We start from the raw sequence: 14,188 nt of genomic DNA on the forward strand, positions 1-14,188 counted from the left end.
TAAATATTATATGTGAATTTTTCTGCTTATTATGAATTTTCTTTTTTATAAAAAAAATTTGATAACTCATTAATAAGCATCTTAGTGTAAATAGAATATAACCTTTCATGAGATAAAAAGAAAAAAAAAATACAAACATGGGAAACTTTCTGTGCATAAATGGTATGAATAAAGGAGAATCTATAATATTCTGGATAACAAGAAGTGCTTTTTCATTTTGGATGACCACAGTAGCATTTACATCACTGCCTTTTCGGAAATTTACTATCTCTATGGCCGATATGAAAGTTTAAACTACCAACATCAATGGAGTACTAGATTGTACTACCAAGCTCCATTAACAGAACATCATTACCTTAACTTAAAGATTCAAAGTCTTTAATTAAAAAGAGTCAATAATTCACATTGTATTTAAAACTATCAAAGAGATCATCAAGTATAATAGAAAAAACAAAGAAAATCGTGGCTAAGGGGGAGAACAAGATTCCACTATAGGAGGAAGAAAATAGGACATTGGTAATGGGGAAAGTAAGATTTTGATATTGGGAAGAAAGCCTCATATTTGTTCCTAAATAGATATACATCTAAAAGGATAAATCTAAATCTGTTACAAATAGACAGATTTAAAAGTTTATTAACAAAAAAAAAAAAAAAAAAAAAAAAACCAAATGGGTGTTAATAACTTATTATATAATAACCTTCTTTATTATACATATTGATGTTGTTTTTCTAAAATCTTATGAAAATTATATTTGGATTTGCATGCACTTAAAAGAAAAATTCAAATCTAATAAAATGGATGTCATGTTAAGGTTGATAATCGTTGGCGGATTTATAATGGGACAGTGGGGCAATACGGCAATTGCCGCCGCGGTTTCCACTCTCTTTATAAAAATTTCAATAATTTTCTTTATTTTCAAAAATTTTTCTCATTTAATTAGGCTATTTGTGCACATTACCGTTTACATATATTTTCATATATAATTTTTATTTTTATAAAATTGTCTTGATAAAATTTAACCATTTCTCTATTTGAATTAAATAATCATAATTTTTTAATACATTAATATAAATGTATGTGTATTGTTTCTAGTAAATTTTTAATATATATTTATTTAAATTAAATAATTTAATATATTAATATATATGCAGGTGCATTGCTCCTGCTGATAAATTTTTCAAGATTGTCACTATTGTTAATTCAATGTTTATGGTGACATGACTATAACATGAAAAAGAAGTTGGAATTGGACCAAGGATAATAAATTTTCTTTGTTTGTAGCTCTCAACTTATTGAGGAGACATTGTCCTATTTTTCATATCTACCATTCTGAATCTAGTTCATCGGGTATACGATAAATAAGTGTAGTGTAACTCTGCAAGGAGTAAAATCGCCACATATATCTCTTTTGTATTTTGTTCCAGTTATTATCCAGATTATAGCTCTAGTCAATCCTCTGCCTTTATGGTTTTAATATCTAAGTTTCATCATAGTGATATGAGAAAATGGAACTAAACTAGTCCAAGGAGCAAAACCGCAGCCAATATATGGACAATGATGTTGCTTTCTATCCTACCATAAACAACTGTATTTAAAAGAAATCAAGCATTGCTTTCAATTTTTACTAGAATTAAGATAACAAGCAAGAAGATAAGAGAAGAAAAGGGTTATTATTTATTGTTCAAGAGGTTTTCATGTATAATGTTTCAAACGGCAAGTGAATCTTTTCTCATCATTCCAATGATAAAGAAAAGCTTCCCTGAACCACATGGAAATCATCACTACCCTAATACAAGCCTCATGCAGCAGAAAATTACAACTATTACCAAGTGTAAAACAATCCTGTCATTTAAGCTCTATCTCAGAATATGGAAAACTTCCACTACTATACTCCTGGTCCTTATTTATAATTGGGCTGTAGAAACTACTTCCACTTGATACATGTTGACTGTTTGAATTAGATACCATTTCAACATCACTGTGCAGACAAGCCTGTTGCAGTATGTTCTCAATCTCCTTGACCACCTCTGTCATTGTAGGCCTGTTGACTCTTAATTCTTCAACACACCTCATTGCTAGATCGACAAACTTTTCTAAACCTTTTAGTGTGCTGCTGAAAGCAATGGTTGGATCAAGGATCAGATGCTGAAGATTGTATAAATGTTTTGTCTTATCCATTGCCATCTTGACCACTGTCACAATATATCTCCCATGTTCTATAGGCTTTCTACCAGTTATTAACTCCAACATGATCACTCCGAAGCTATAAACATCACTTTTCTCAGTTGAATGCAGAGTCAAGTAATATTCAGGATCTACATAGCCCTGCGCCAACAAATTGAATACTTGCTTGGTAAACTATAGTCTCTAATTAGCATATATGTTTTCTCCTGATGAAAATAAAGGAAAAAGTATGAAAAAAAATTACCTAAGGTTTCGCATTTTTACACTTCAAGGTCTTATGACTTTCATGCAGTTTGAAATTTAAGCGCTGATGATTTATTGGCAGACTAACTAATGGTGTTCATGGTCATTTAAGTGCTACCAACATATTTCATAGATTAACAGTCATGAGAAAAACCACAAGACCCTGAAGTGTAAAAGCATGAAACTAAATTATACTTTTTTGTACTTATCCAAAAAAAATTAAAAAAATATTAGAGGTTATTAGATAAATGGTATACTGACCATTGTCCCTTTAACATTATCAGAAACATGACTGCTGGGACCCAGAAGCTTTGATAGACCAAAGTCAGCAACTTTTCCATTTAGCTGATCATCCAATAGAATGTTAGATGACTTAACATCCCTGTGGATGATGGGTGGGTTGACATGGTCATGCAAATAAGCAAGACCTCTGGCCGAATCAAGGGCTATTTTAAGTCTTCTTTCCCAACTTAATCGGATACCTGACTTCCCTGTATACATCATTAGTTAATTAATTGTTAAGCGGATATAAATTAAAGAAAGCTAATGTGAGTAATACCATTTTGGAAATACCTGAAATGGAATCCTTTAGACTACCATTTGAAACATACTCGTAGACAAGCATCTGTTCGCCTACCTCATAACAGAAACCTAGTAGGCTAACGAGATTTTTGTGATAAATCATTGATAGGAGTTCAATCTCAGTTTTGAACTCAACACTACCCTGCAGTGATCCTTGTTCAGCTCTTTTAATTGCAACTTGTATCCCACCGGTAAGAATCCCTCTGTAAACCTGAGAAAATGAGACAGATTGGTGTAATAAAAATAAAAATAAAAAAAGAGAAAAATAGAAAATCAAAGTTCTATCAAATCTACTGACCTTCCCATATCCTCCTGTTCCAATAATATTGGCATCTGAAAAGTTGCTAGTGCTTTTCTTAATTTCTTCAAAAGAGAAGCACCTCAATCCAGTTATTTGAGGACGGCTTCCACTTTTCCCATTGTTGTCCCATGATGCTGCATGCATACAGAAAATGGGTAATAAGGTCTTCAAAAGCAAAAGTTTGGGATTTAAAGGCAATAATTAATTCCAACAAATAAGCGCTACATAATTTTTTTTTTTTAATTACCAAATGGATCTCTTAGTTGAGAAGCCCTTTCAACTTTTCTTCTTTGGTTGAAAGCATAAACTAAAGCCACCAGTAATAGTAGCAACAGAGCAAAACCAACAGCTGATGCTCCAATGATGATTCCAATATTTGATGACTTGTTATGTACTGCAATTCGTGCATTGCTTTAAGATAAAACGGTGGAAAAAATTTCTTGTTGTGTATCTTTAATTCTGATATGAAACTTCAATCCTTGAAAATAAACTCTAGTTTATTTCAACATGGAGTTTAGTTTACCTGTAAAGTATTCATTATTGTCGAGAATGAAATGGAACGATCCAAAAGGATATAAGGGCGGGAAAAACCCAAAATTGTTGAGCTGAGATGTAATCATGGAAAACCCTGTTCTGTTAAAACGGTCACTACCAGATGGAAAGATTTGCAGCCTCAATTCAAGGTAACCATGCATATCCCTCCTTTGATCACTCACTCTAATTGAATCTACAGGAAGTTTTTGAGACTGAAAGGTCTTTGTCAAATTGGCCTCGAGAGATTGGTAGTAGCTTGCATCTCCCAAGTCTTGGAAGGAAACAAACAAGAACCGTAAAGTTCCTGTGATTGGATATGCATATTTGCAATTGGGGCTGCAAATTTGATTTGATCTGCAGGCAATGTCGCAATTGTTTCGTTGTGCAGAATTTGGGACCTGTGGCTGTTGGGAAACTATGCAGTAGTTTTCTAGTAAACCCTTCTTTCCACAAATAGGATTACCTTGAAGCCTGACATTAAAAGATTACATCTCATAGTTGTGATAAGCAGTTGCATGATCTAGCAAATTAGCCTGCCAATGTCAAATGGTAATTAAATGGTCTTGGAGATAGATGTCACTTACTTTAGCGCTCCATTGTATTCATAAACTTCTGTGAATTGAGTAATGTCATTTTTCTGCAAATCAATGAGCTTCAGTTTTCTGCTATAACTGGTGCCAATGTCCAAGGTGCCATTGAGCTTATTGTTACTTAGTACACTGCTAGCATAAGTCAGAATAATCAGCTTACAAGTTGAGCTAAGACATCACAGTTTTGTTTCGGTTTGTTTACTTATGACACAGTAATTTTGAGAAGAAGCTGTTGCTTACATTGTTTGTAACTGAGCAGAGCTGAAGAGGCTAACTGGTATTCGCCCTTGAAGGAGTGTATTCTCCATTATTCTGTCAGTAGAAGATTTAAATTTATATTAGTTGAAAAAAATATATACTTTCTCATTGTTAGAAAAAGAGAGAGAGAGAGAGAGAGAGGTACAGTGTTGTCAAGGATTGTAGGCTTGAAAACCATTGTGGAATTGATGATGCATCGAAACTGTTGTTGCTCATGTCCCTGCAAATCAAATGTAGATAATGTATAAAAATGCATAGAGAACAACTTATTGGAGTCCACTTCTACTATTAAAGAAAAATCTTGCAGAATCTCAGATACGCACACATAGGTGAGGCGATTCATGTCTCCAAGATCAGGCATGGGGCCCGTTAATTTATTATTCGACAAGTATCTGAAAATAAATAACTCATGTTATTCTTTAAGAAAGCATTGATCCAATAGATGACAAAACAGAATACCACAAGTGAGCAAAAACATATCTTTTTCCCTTACAGCTCAGTCAAACTGACTAGGCCACTCAAGTTCACAACTCCACTCAATGAATTCCTATCCAGCTTTCTGTTGTCAAAAAAGGGAAAGGAAAATATTCATATTTTGCAATATCTCAAACGTCCGTGGCTGCAAAAAATCCAATTTTTATGATACTCACATCACTTCCAAGGTTCGTACTAATGTTATTGTAGAAGGAATGCTGCCGGTAAGACGATTGTCATCGAAAAGCCTGCTCAAAGTCATATTTACAAAATCATAAATGAAAAGTTGATCTTCATTGAGCTATTTGGATATTTCCTTTTTCCTTGAACAGGTAGGGTTATAGGATTTTGAACTGGATTACTCAAAATAAATGTCTATTAAGCATTTGTTGTAAATTAAATTGGCGAAATCTGAGCTCTGCAGCCCCATAACTTACTATTTTTTTAGTCCTAAACATTAATTTTGTGTAATGTTTGTGTGTTCTTAAGCAGTTGGCATTAAAATTGCTACTTTGGTTATTTGCTAAAATCGCTGCATATTTATAAATTTCTCCCAAATGTACAGAGCAAGTAGCTATCTGATTTTGCCCACAATCAATTCAGCAAACTTACACGTGTAGCAAGTTCATTTTTGAGCTGAAAAGTTGAGGTGGAATTGTGCCTTCGAGCTCATTTTGTCCAAAATGACTGAAAATTATTCAATTAAACCATCGATCGTTAGTTTGAAGAAAGCAGAGAAATATCAAATGATGAAATGACCCGATACACTTACAAGTGTTGTATGCCTACTAGCAAATCTAAACCAGGTGATGTCTCGTTAGAGACTGGAATTTCTCCTGAAATATTATTGTCGGTTATATCCAGCCAATAAAGTTTAAGCAGATTGCCAAAGGAATGTGGTATTTCTCCAGTGAAATTGTTAGCACCTAATGATCTGCAAAGAATGACAGAAAAGGATTTCAGAAATATGAGACAGCAATAAATTATGAAAGATTCTGAACATCAGTAAGAAATATCAGCCGATTCATTAGAAATAAAATTTAAAAATTCACTCCACAAAGACTTCCAGATTACAAGTAGAGCAGCTGTTTAAGAGATCCTATTGTGTCAGGAATTGGGCCAGAAAAACTGCAACCATGCACGGACCTGGCGAGCAAGGAAAAATAACCAGTGAAAGCTAATTATAAGTAAGAACCTTGAAGAATAGCAATTTTCTTACAGGTATGTAAGGTTCTTCAAATTTCCAATTGTTGGTGGAAGATTTCCTGTCAAATCCTTGTTAAGAGATAAATCACTACATCAAGCAGAAACTGATGATCAGGAAATTGTGTAATTTTTTAATATACAGCACATCAAGTAGGCTTTCCAAGCATAACATGCTAAGAGGTCTTCTGCTAAAATCTTTCCCAAAACAAGATGGTTTTTTCATGGAGTGATTTTATGGTATTGAGAGAAAAAGCAAAGAGAATTTACAGTTTCTCTAACGCAATTAAATTCCCAATGTCTCCAGTAAGCTTGCCCGCTAGACCTTGGCCTGATAATACCCTGAAAATGGCAAGTGTTCACGTTAGAGAAACAAAGAAGCGGCCTAAAGAACATAGGAAAGGCAGAAAAAAGGTTATCAATCTGTTACATGTCAGTGATACGAGAATTCGAGCATTGTATTCCTTCCCATTTATCCCCACAAGGATCGCCGCCAGTCCAACTCGATGGCTTATTCTTCCAGCTATCCTTCATTAGAGCAGACAAAACAGCAACTGCATCATATATCACACAGCAGTTAGGATGGTTTAAACAGCAACTGCATCATATGCCACACTGAAGCAACTTACAGTCTCCAGTGTCCGTTTTTGCTGCTATAGCAAACACTTGAAGGAACAAGAACAGCAAGAAAATCTGTTGTTTTGGACCCATTAACTGAGAAACTATCATCTGGACTGGATTCCAACAGAAGGCTACGCCACAACGAAGTAAACTCTTCCTATCTCAGTTTCTAACGTTGAGTTGCAGAATCCTCCCGTAGCTTTTATAATCTCATAGCTGGCACTATCAGCTACCAGCTAACGCTTGCAGTCCTTTAACTTTAATAGATCCACAACGAACCACGTTTCCAATCACATTCTACGCCTGATCAGGTCTTTCTCAAACAAGACTTGAAAATTAATTATGGAGTTTAGCGTCATCTAAAGATTTGATTGGAGAGATTGTAATATCATATTAATAAGAGTTTACATATAAAATGACAATTTATCAATTTATATCTATTCATAATATATATATATCTATCTATATATTGGGGAAGAAGAACATTTGGAATGCCAACAACACCCTTCATTATTTATATTATTTATAATTATATAATTTTTTTATTATTTAAGCTAATTTTAGAGTAATTATTAATTTAAAATTCTTAACCTACTTATATTTAACTTCTACTTAATTCAAAATAAAATTTTATGAAAAAGAGTTAATTAAAATCCAAATTCATATTTCCTTAAAAAAATAATATGAAATAGTAAAAAAAAATCAATTTTATATAAAATAATTAACTAAGAAATCATAAATTCATGCCTTTTCAAAAAAAAAAAAAAGTTTTATGCTTTGAAAAAAGAAAAAACATAAATATCCGATTTGAGTTGAAACTGAAAGTGTTATATAAAGGCCAATTTTTAATTAATTGTTAAAATTTATTATTTTATTATAATATATGAAATACATAAATTTAAATTTCAGTCCTATTAGAATTTTATTATAAAATAAATTTTATATGTATGATAAATCCTATTATTATTACACTCATTCAAAAATTCATGTCTTCTAGAAAAATGAATTAGTATGGAAATTTTCAAAAAATTTTGATCAATTTTATGAAAATAGTTAACTAAGAAATCAACAATTTATATTTAAAAAAACAAGTTTTATGTTTTAAAAAATATATATATAAATCAAATTTGGATTGAAATTGACGATGTTATATAAAGGCCAATTTTAATTAATTATTAAAATTTATTACTCTATTATAATATATGAAAACTAAAAGTGTTATGCAAAGGCTATTTTTAATTAATTATTAAAATTTATTGCTTTATATAATATATGAAATGTATAAATTTAATTTTTAGCCCTATTAGAAATTTATCATAAAAGGAGTTTTATATGTGTGAGAAATCCTATTAGTACTATACTCATTAAAAGATTCAAGTCTTTCAGAAAAAAAAAATAGTATGGAGTTTTTCAAAATTTTTTTATTAATTTTATGAAAAATAACTGACTAAAAAATTGTAAATTTACATTTAAAAAAAATATAAGTTTTATGTTTCAAATATATATATATATATTCAATTTGTATTGAAACTGAAAATGTTATATAAAGGCTAATTTTTAGTTAATTATTGAAATTTATTAATTTATTACAATATATGAAAACTAAAAGTGTCATATAAAGGCTATTTTTAATTAATTATTTAAATTTATTACTTTATTATAATATATGAAATATATAAATTTATATTTTAGTTCTATTAGAATTTTTTTTTTTTATAAAAGGAATTTTATATTTGTGAGAAACCCTATTAGAACTACACTCATTTAAAAATTCACGTTTTCTGTAAAAGAAAAAGTTTTCGAAAGATTTTTTTACCAATTTTGTGAAAAATAATTAACTAAGAAATCATAAATTCTCATTTAAAAAAAAAAAGTTTTATGCTTTAAAAAATACATAAATCCAATTTAGATTAAAACTGACAATGTTATATAAAGGCTAATTTTTAATTAATTATGAAAATTTATTACTTTACCATCTACACTATATATAAATGTTAGAAGGGTGGAATATTAAATTTGTGAAAAATGCCATTCATTTTTCAAATCAATTATAATTATATTTTATTATTTAAATTAATTTTAATATTTATATAAATTTAAAATTTTTAATCCTTCTTATACTTAACTTTAATTGATATGAAATTTTATAAAAAGTAATTAAATAAAATAAAAAATTAATAAGTAAAAAATAAAAAATAGAATTAATTTATAATCTATATCTATGATATATATAAAAGTAGGGCGGAACTTTTGAAAACAAAAATAACCCTATTAAAATTAATTAATATCAATAATATAAAAAAATATAAATTAAAATTTTAATCCTCTTCTAGAAATAATTTCACTTGTATTAGATACCCTACTATAATTCTATTCCAAATTTACGTTGCATACATATTATGGTGTCTACAGCTGCCTCTCTTTACATGTTTTCTTTTGAAGAGAATGAAATTCTCTTATATAGGAAACATGTAAAGCTATAGAACCATATTTTGGGCGGATTGAAGAAACTAAACAAAATATCATAATAAAATTCTGAAAATTAAAATAAATGCAGGGATTTGAGAAAACTGAAAATTAAAATTAACTTAAACCTGAATGGTAGAAAAATTAAATTGCTGAAAATTAAAACATTTAGTCTTAATAATTAACTTGGATCTTGAATCTAGATGTTGATGGCAGAAGAATAAATTGCTAAAAATTAAAATCAACTTGGATCTTGAATTCAGAAGTTGATAACTGAAAATAAAATCAACTTGGATCTTGAATCCAGAGGTTGATGACAGGAAATGTACATTGCTGAAAATTAAAATCAACTTGGATCTTGAATCCATAGGTCGATAACAGGAAATGTAAATTGCTAAAAATTAAAATCAACTTGGATCTTGAATCCAGAGATTGATGATAGGAAAATTAAATTGCTAAAAATTAAAATCAACTTGGATCTTGAATTCAGAGGTTGATGACAGGAAATATAAATTACTGAAAATTAAAATCAACTTAGATATTCTATCAAGAGGTTGATGACAGGAAATGTAAATTGCTATAAATTAAAATCAACTTGCATCTTGAATCCAGAGATTGATGACAGGAAATGTAAATTGCTGAAAAATAAAATCAACTTGGATCTTGAATCCAGAGGTCGATGACAAGAAATGTAAATTGCTAAAAATTAAAATCAACTTGGATCTTAAATCTAGAGATTGATGACAGGAAATGTAAATTATTGAAAAATAAAATCAACTTGGATCTTGAATCCAGAGGTTGATGACAGGAAATGTAAATTGCTGAAAATTAAAATCAACTTAGATCTTGAATCCAGAGGTCAATAACAGGAAATTTAAGTTGCTGAAAATTAAAATCAACTTTGATCTTGAATCCAAAGGTTGATGACAGGAAATGTAAATTTCTGAAAATTAAAATTAACTTGGATCTTGAATCTAGAGGTTTCTTACAGGAAATTTAAATTGCTAAAAATTAAAATAAACTTGAAATGTAAATCTTTAATGTAAAGGGAATAACAAATTATTACTAAGGATAAATGAATATGTTGACCTCGAATTTTAATTTCTTGCTAATGAATAAGTTTTTATAAGTATACCTTGATACTCAGAGTACAAAGTAGACCTGATACAAGATGTTCATCCAATCAAAGTTTGCTTAACACGATTTTGAAACTAAATGATTGATGAGAGAGGTAAGATCAAACCTAAAGATATGGCTCGTTAGTTGTCTGACTTCATTTTTCAGAAGCATCGATTACGGATAGTGAATTCTTCCTTGTTTCTTATGAGTGCCTTTTAGTTTTTCACTCCTAGATTTTTTTTTTACTCTCTTTTTCAGGATACCCTTTTGGGTTTTTATCCTTCTCTCATTTTGCAGAAAGCGCCTTTGCGGGTTTTCGCCTTCTTTCCCACATTTTGCTGGAAGCGCCCTTTCAGATTTTCACTTATATATTTTTTTATTTTTATTTATTTATTTATTTATTTTGCCCCACCCGTCTAGAAGTATCTCGTATTTGCGAGCTGATCGTCTGCTGATTATTTATCCCTTGTAATCTCAAATCAATATACATAAAGTTACCCGAGTTTAAATTTTTTTCTTACAATAAAACTTTGACAAATTAATAGCGCATGAACCAAAGTAAATATAGTAAAGGTGAATTATGCATAAAATATGAGAATATTCGTATTATGGTTTAGATGACAAACGAATAAGGATACAAATTAAAGAGAAGAGGGTACAAGGACAAGTCTCACGAATTCCTTTCAGTTAACTTTTAAGTCCCTCTATTGCCAGTAATACAAACAACCCTTAGAAGAATCCTTATACCATGGTGACTTATTATCTTTTGACTTTGAGCCCATCACTCGACTTTATTCCTCCATTATTTCCCACTACGAGTGCCCTTTTGGGTTTTCACTCATATTTATTTTTTCCCTCACTATTTCAGGACACCCTTTCAAGTTTTCATCCTTCACTCATTTTGCAGAAAGGGCCCTTATAGGTTTTCACCTTCTTTTCCTCATTTTGCTAGGAGCGCCCTTTCGGGTTTTCACTCCTATATATATATATTTTTTAACTAGGCATAATACCTCTTTACAACATCCACGTTTATCGGCCTTGGCAACTCTTCCTCATCCACCTGAGTTAAGATTAGGGCACCACCAGAAAATAGTTTTTTTAACTACATAAGGCCCCTCATAAATTAGTGACCATTTACCCTGGGGGTCGCTTTGATTTGGGAGTATCTTCTTCAGAACTAAATCTCCTGGCCAGAATTCTTGTGGCCATACATTCTTGTCAAATGCTTTAGCCATCTTGCATTGGTATAACTGCCCGTGACAGACTGCTGCTAATCTCTTCTCGTCAATCAAATTTAGCTAATCTGACCTTGATTGGACCCATTCAGTCTCATCTAACCCTGCTTCCTTTAAAATTCTCAAAGAGGGAATTTCCACTTGTATCAGTAAAACGACTTCCATTTCGTAGACTAGTGAGTAAGGAGTTACCCCAGTTGACGTTCTTACTATAGTTTGATAGACATGAAGCGCAAATGGGAGCATATCGTGCCAATCTTTATAAATGATGGTCATCTTTTCAATTATTCATTTGAGATTCTTATAGGCAGCTTCTATAGCGCCATTCATCTGAGGTCGATAAGGTGATGAGTTGAGGTGGCGGATCTTGTATTGGTCACACAGCTTTTGAATATTTGGGCCATTCAGATTCTTAGCATTGTCAATGACAATTTCACTGGGGAGGTTGTATCTGTAGATAATGTTATTCTTGAGAAACTTCAAAAACATATTTTAAGTGATGTGGGCATACGAAGCAGCTTTAACCCATTTAGTAAAATAATCGATGGCCACTAGAATGAACCTGTGCCCATTAAAAGCCTTTGGATTAATTAGATCGATGACATCAATACCCCACATTGCAAACAGCCACAGGGCGATGAGGTTATAGAGTTGGTGAGGTGGGACATTCATCTGGTCAGCGTAAATTTGGCACTTGTGATATTTACAGAGGTACTTAATACAGTCTTTTTCCAGAGTAGTCCAAAAGTAACCTCGCCGTAAGATTTGCTTGGCCATCATGTGCCCTTTACTGTGAGTGGCACAGTGTTCCTCATAATTCTAAAAAAGAATCCTCTTAGCCTCTTTTGCATCCACACACCTCAATAGTTCACCATTAAAGCTCCTCTTGTATAAAATTTCGCCACTAGAGAAGTATCCCAATGCTAATCTTCTGATCATTCTTTTCTCATTTCTACTTGCCCCAGAAGGATATTTTCCAGTTTTGATGTACAGCTGAATGTCATGATACCAAGGCTTACCATTTATCTCTTTTTCTATCATAAGGCAGTACACTGGTTTGCTTCTTGCTTTAATTTGTAATAACTACATTATCTGCCCTTCCTCTATTTGAGTCATCACTGCTAGAGTGGCCAAAGCATCAGCGAATTGGTTCTTATCACAGCTCAAGTGAGTGAAGGAGATTTCTTCGAATTTCTTAATCAGCTCAAGGAGATATTTCTGCTACGAGATCAGCTTTGGGTCTCCTGTTTGCCATTCTCCCTTGACTTGATAGATGATCAAGGTAAAATCTTTATACACTTCCAATTTCTTTACTTTCATTTCAATAGCAGCTTGCAAACCACTCACGTAGGCCTCATATTCTGCGACATTATTAGTACACTCAAATTTTGGCTTGACAGCTATTGGGAAGTGTTTCCTGCCTGTGGATATTAGTATTGCCCTAATCCCATTATCAGAGAGATTAACTGCCCCATCGAAATACATTTGCCACACATCATCCTGCCCCTCAGTGTCCTCGCTCACCGTATTAATATGCACATTTGGGAATTCAAAGTTTAAAGCTTCATAATCATCAATTGGGTTCTCTGCTAGGAGATCTGCTATCACACTTCCTTGTATTGCCTTCCTTGTCATATAAACAATGTTATATTGTGAAAGCATGACTTGCCATTTTGCTATTCTTCTAGGTATGAATAGGCTCTCGCAAACATACTTGATTGGATCCATCCTGGAAATGAGCCATTTTTTGTGATTCAACATATAGTGCTTGAGTTGATTTGTTGTTCATGCCAATGCGCAACAGGTCTTTTCTAAAAATGAGTACCGCAACTCGCATTCATCGAACTTTGTGCTTAAATAATAAATGGCTCTTTCTTTTCTCCCAGTGTCATCATATTACCCCAGAACACAACCCATCGAAGTCTGCTAAACTGCCATATATAAAATTAATGGTCTACCCGCCACTGGAGGAATTAATACAGGTGGATTTGATAAATATTGCTTGATCTTTTCGAAGGCTTCTTGACAGGATTCATCCCACTTTGAATCATTATTCTTCTTTAATAGTTTAAAAATGGGTTCGGCCTTAGCAGTTGTTTACTAGTTTTTCAACTCCGCAAGTGCACGGATCACGAACAAGTAATAAAGTGGTGAGTAGAGTATCATTCCACGATGAATTTAACTAGTAAGTACCAGACTACACAGCAATTTTGGCTATCTAGGCTATTGAATAAAATAAGAGAGTGAAATTTGTCTATTTTGAATACTGGGAATAAAAAGGGTAATAAATTTAAAATGGAATAATCTATTTTGAAATAATTCTAGAATTAAGATTTGACACTTTAACCTTATTATGGATGTAATCTTGTCTATTCAT

General features: G+C 31.9%; 2 protein-coding genes across 6 annotated transcripts; both read right to left on the reverse strand.

Moving 5' to 3' along the window:
• Positions 1-1,652: 1,652 nt before the first annotated feature.
• Positions 1,653-7,204, reverse strand: LOC131175463 (leucine-rich repeat receptor protein kinase HPCA1-like). 5 transcript variants are annotated; one of them, XM_058139850.1, is made up of 19 exons: positions 7,000-7,204; positions 6,801-6,893; positions 6,641-6,712; positions 6,387-6,461; positions 6,242-6,313; positions 5,940-6,101; positions 5,780-5,854; positions 5,344-5,415; positions 5,187-5,252; positions 5,017-5,085; positions 4,839-4,913; positions 4,676-4,747; positions 4,430-4,567; positions 3,835-4,316; positions 3,559-3,705; positions 3,309-3,445; positions 3,002-3,221; positions 2,690-2,919; positions 1,653-2,326 (listed from the first exon to the last, which is right to left on the reverse strand). In XM_058139850.1, coding segments are annotated over exons 2-19 (2,646 nt in total). In that variant the 5' UTR covers positions 6,803-6,893; positions 7,000-7,204; the 3' UTR covers positions 1,653-1,846. The 5 variants fall into 5 exon arrangements, with proteins under 5 accessions (XP_057995833.1, XP_057995832.1, XP_057995830.1 ...); XM_058139849.1 differs by having other exon boundaries at positions 6,801-6,898; XM_058139847.1 differs by having other exon boundaries at positions 4,430-4,564; positions 6,801-6,924.
• Positions 7,205-13,032: 5,828 nt separating this feature from the next.
• Positions 13,033-13,539, reverse strand: LOC110634207 (uncharacterized). The gene has a single exon (XM_021783154.2). It carries the CDS (start codon positions 13,537-13,539, stop codon positions 13,033-13,035), a length of 507 nt encoding a protein of 168 aa, XP_021638846.2.
• Between the last annotated feature and the right edge of the window lie 649 nt (positions 13,540-14,188).

The sequence above is a fragment of the Hevea brasiliensis genome, chromosome 17 (assembly GCF_030052815.1).
Source record: "Hevea brasiliensis isolate MT/VB/25A 57/8 chromosome 17, ASM3005281v1, whole genome shotgun sequence".
Lineage (NCBI taxonomy): Eukaryota > Viridiplantae > Streptophyta > Magnoliopsida > Malpighiales > Euphorbiaceae > Hevea > Hevea brasiliensis.

Coding starts and splice junctions, on each gene's coding strand:
- LOC131175463 (XM_058139846.1), bottom strand. CDS start 7,099: ATGATAGTTTCTCAGTTAATGGGTCCAAAACAACAGATTTTCTTGCTG. Junction 5,086..5,186: donor CTAGTCAGTTTGACTGAGCT/GTAAGGGAAAAA, acceptor ATTTATTTTCAG/ATACTTGTCGAATAATAAAT. Junction 4,748..4,838: donor CTACAATCCTTGACAACACT/GTACCTCTCTCT, acceptor TTCTACTGACAG/AATAATGGAGAATACACTCC.
- LOC110634207 (XM_021783154.2), bottom strand. CDS start 13,539: ATGGATCCAATCAAGTATGTTTGCGAGAGCCTATTCATACCTAGAAGA.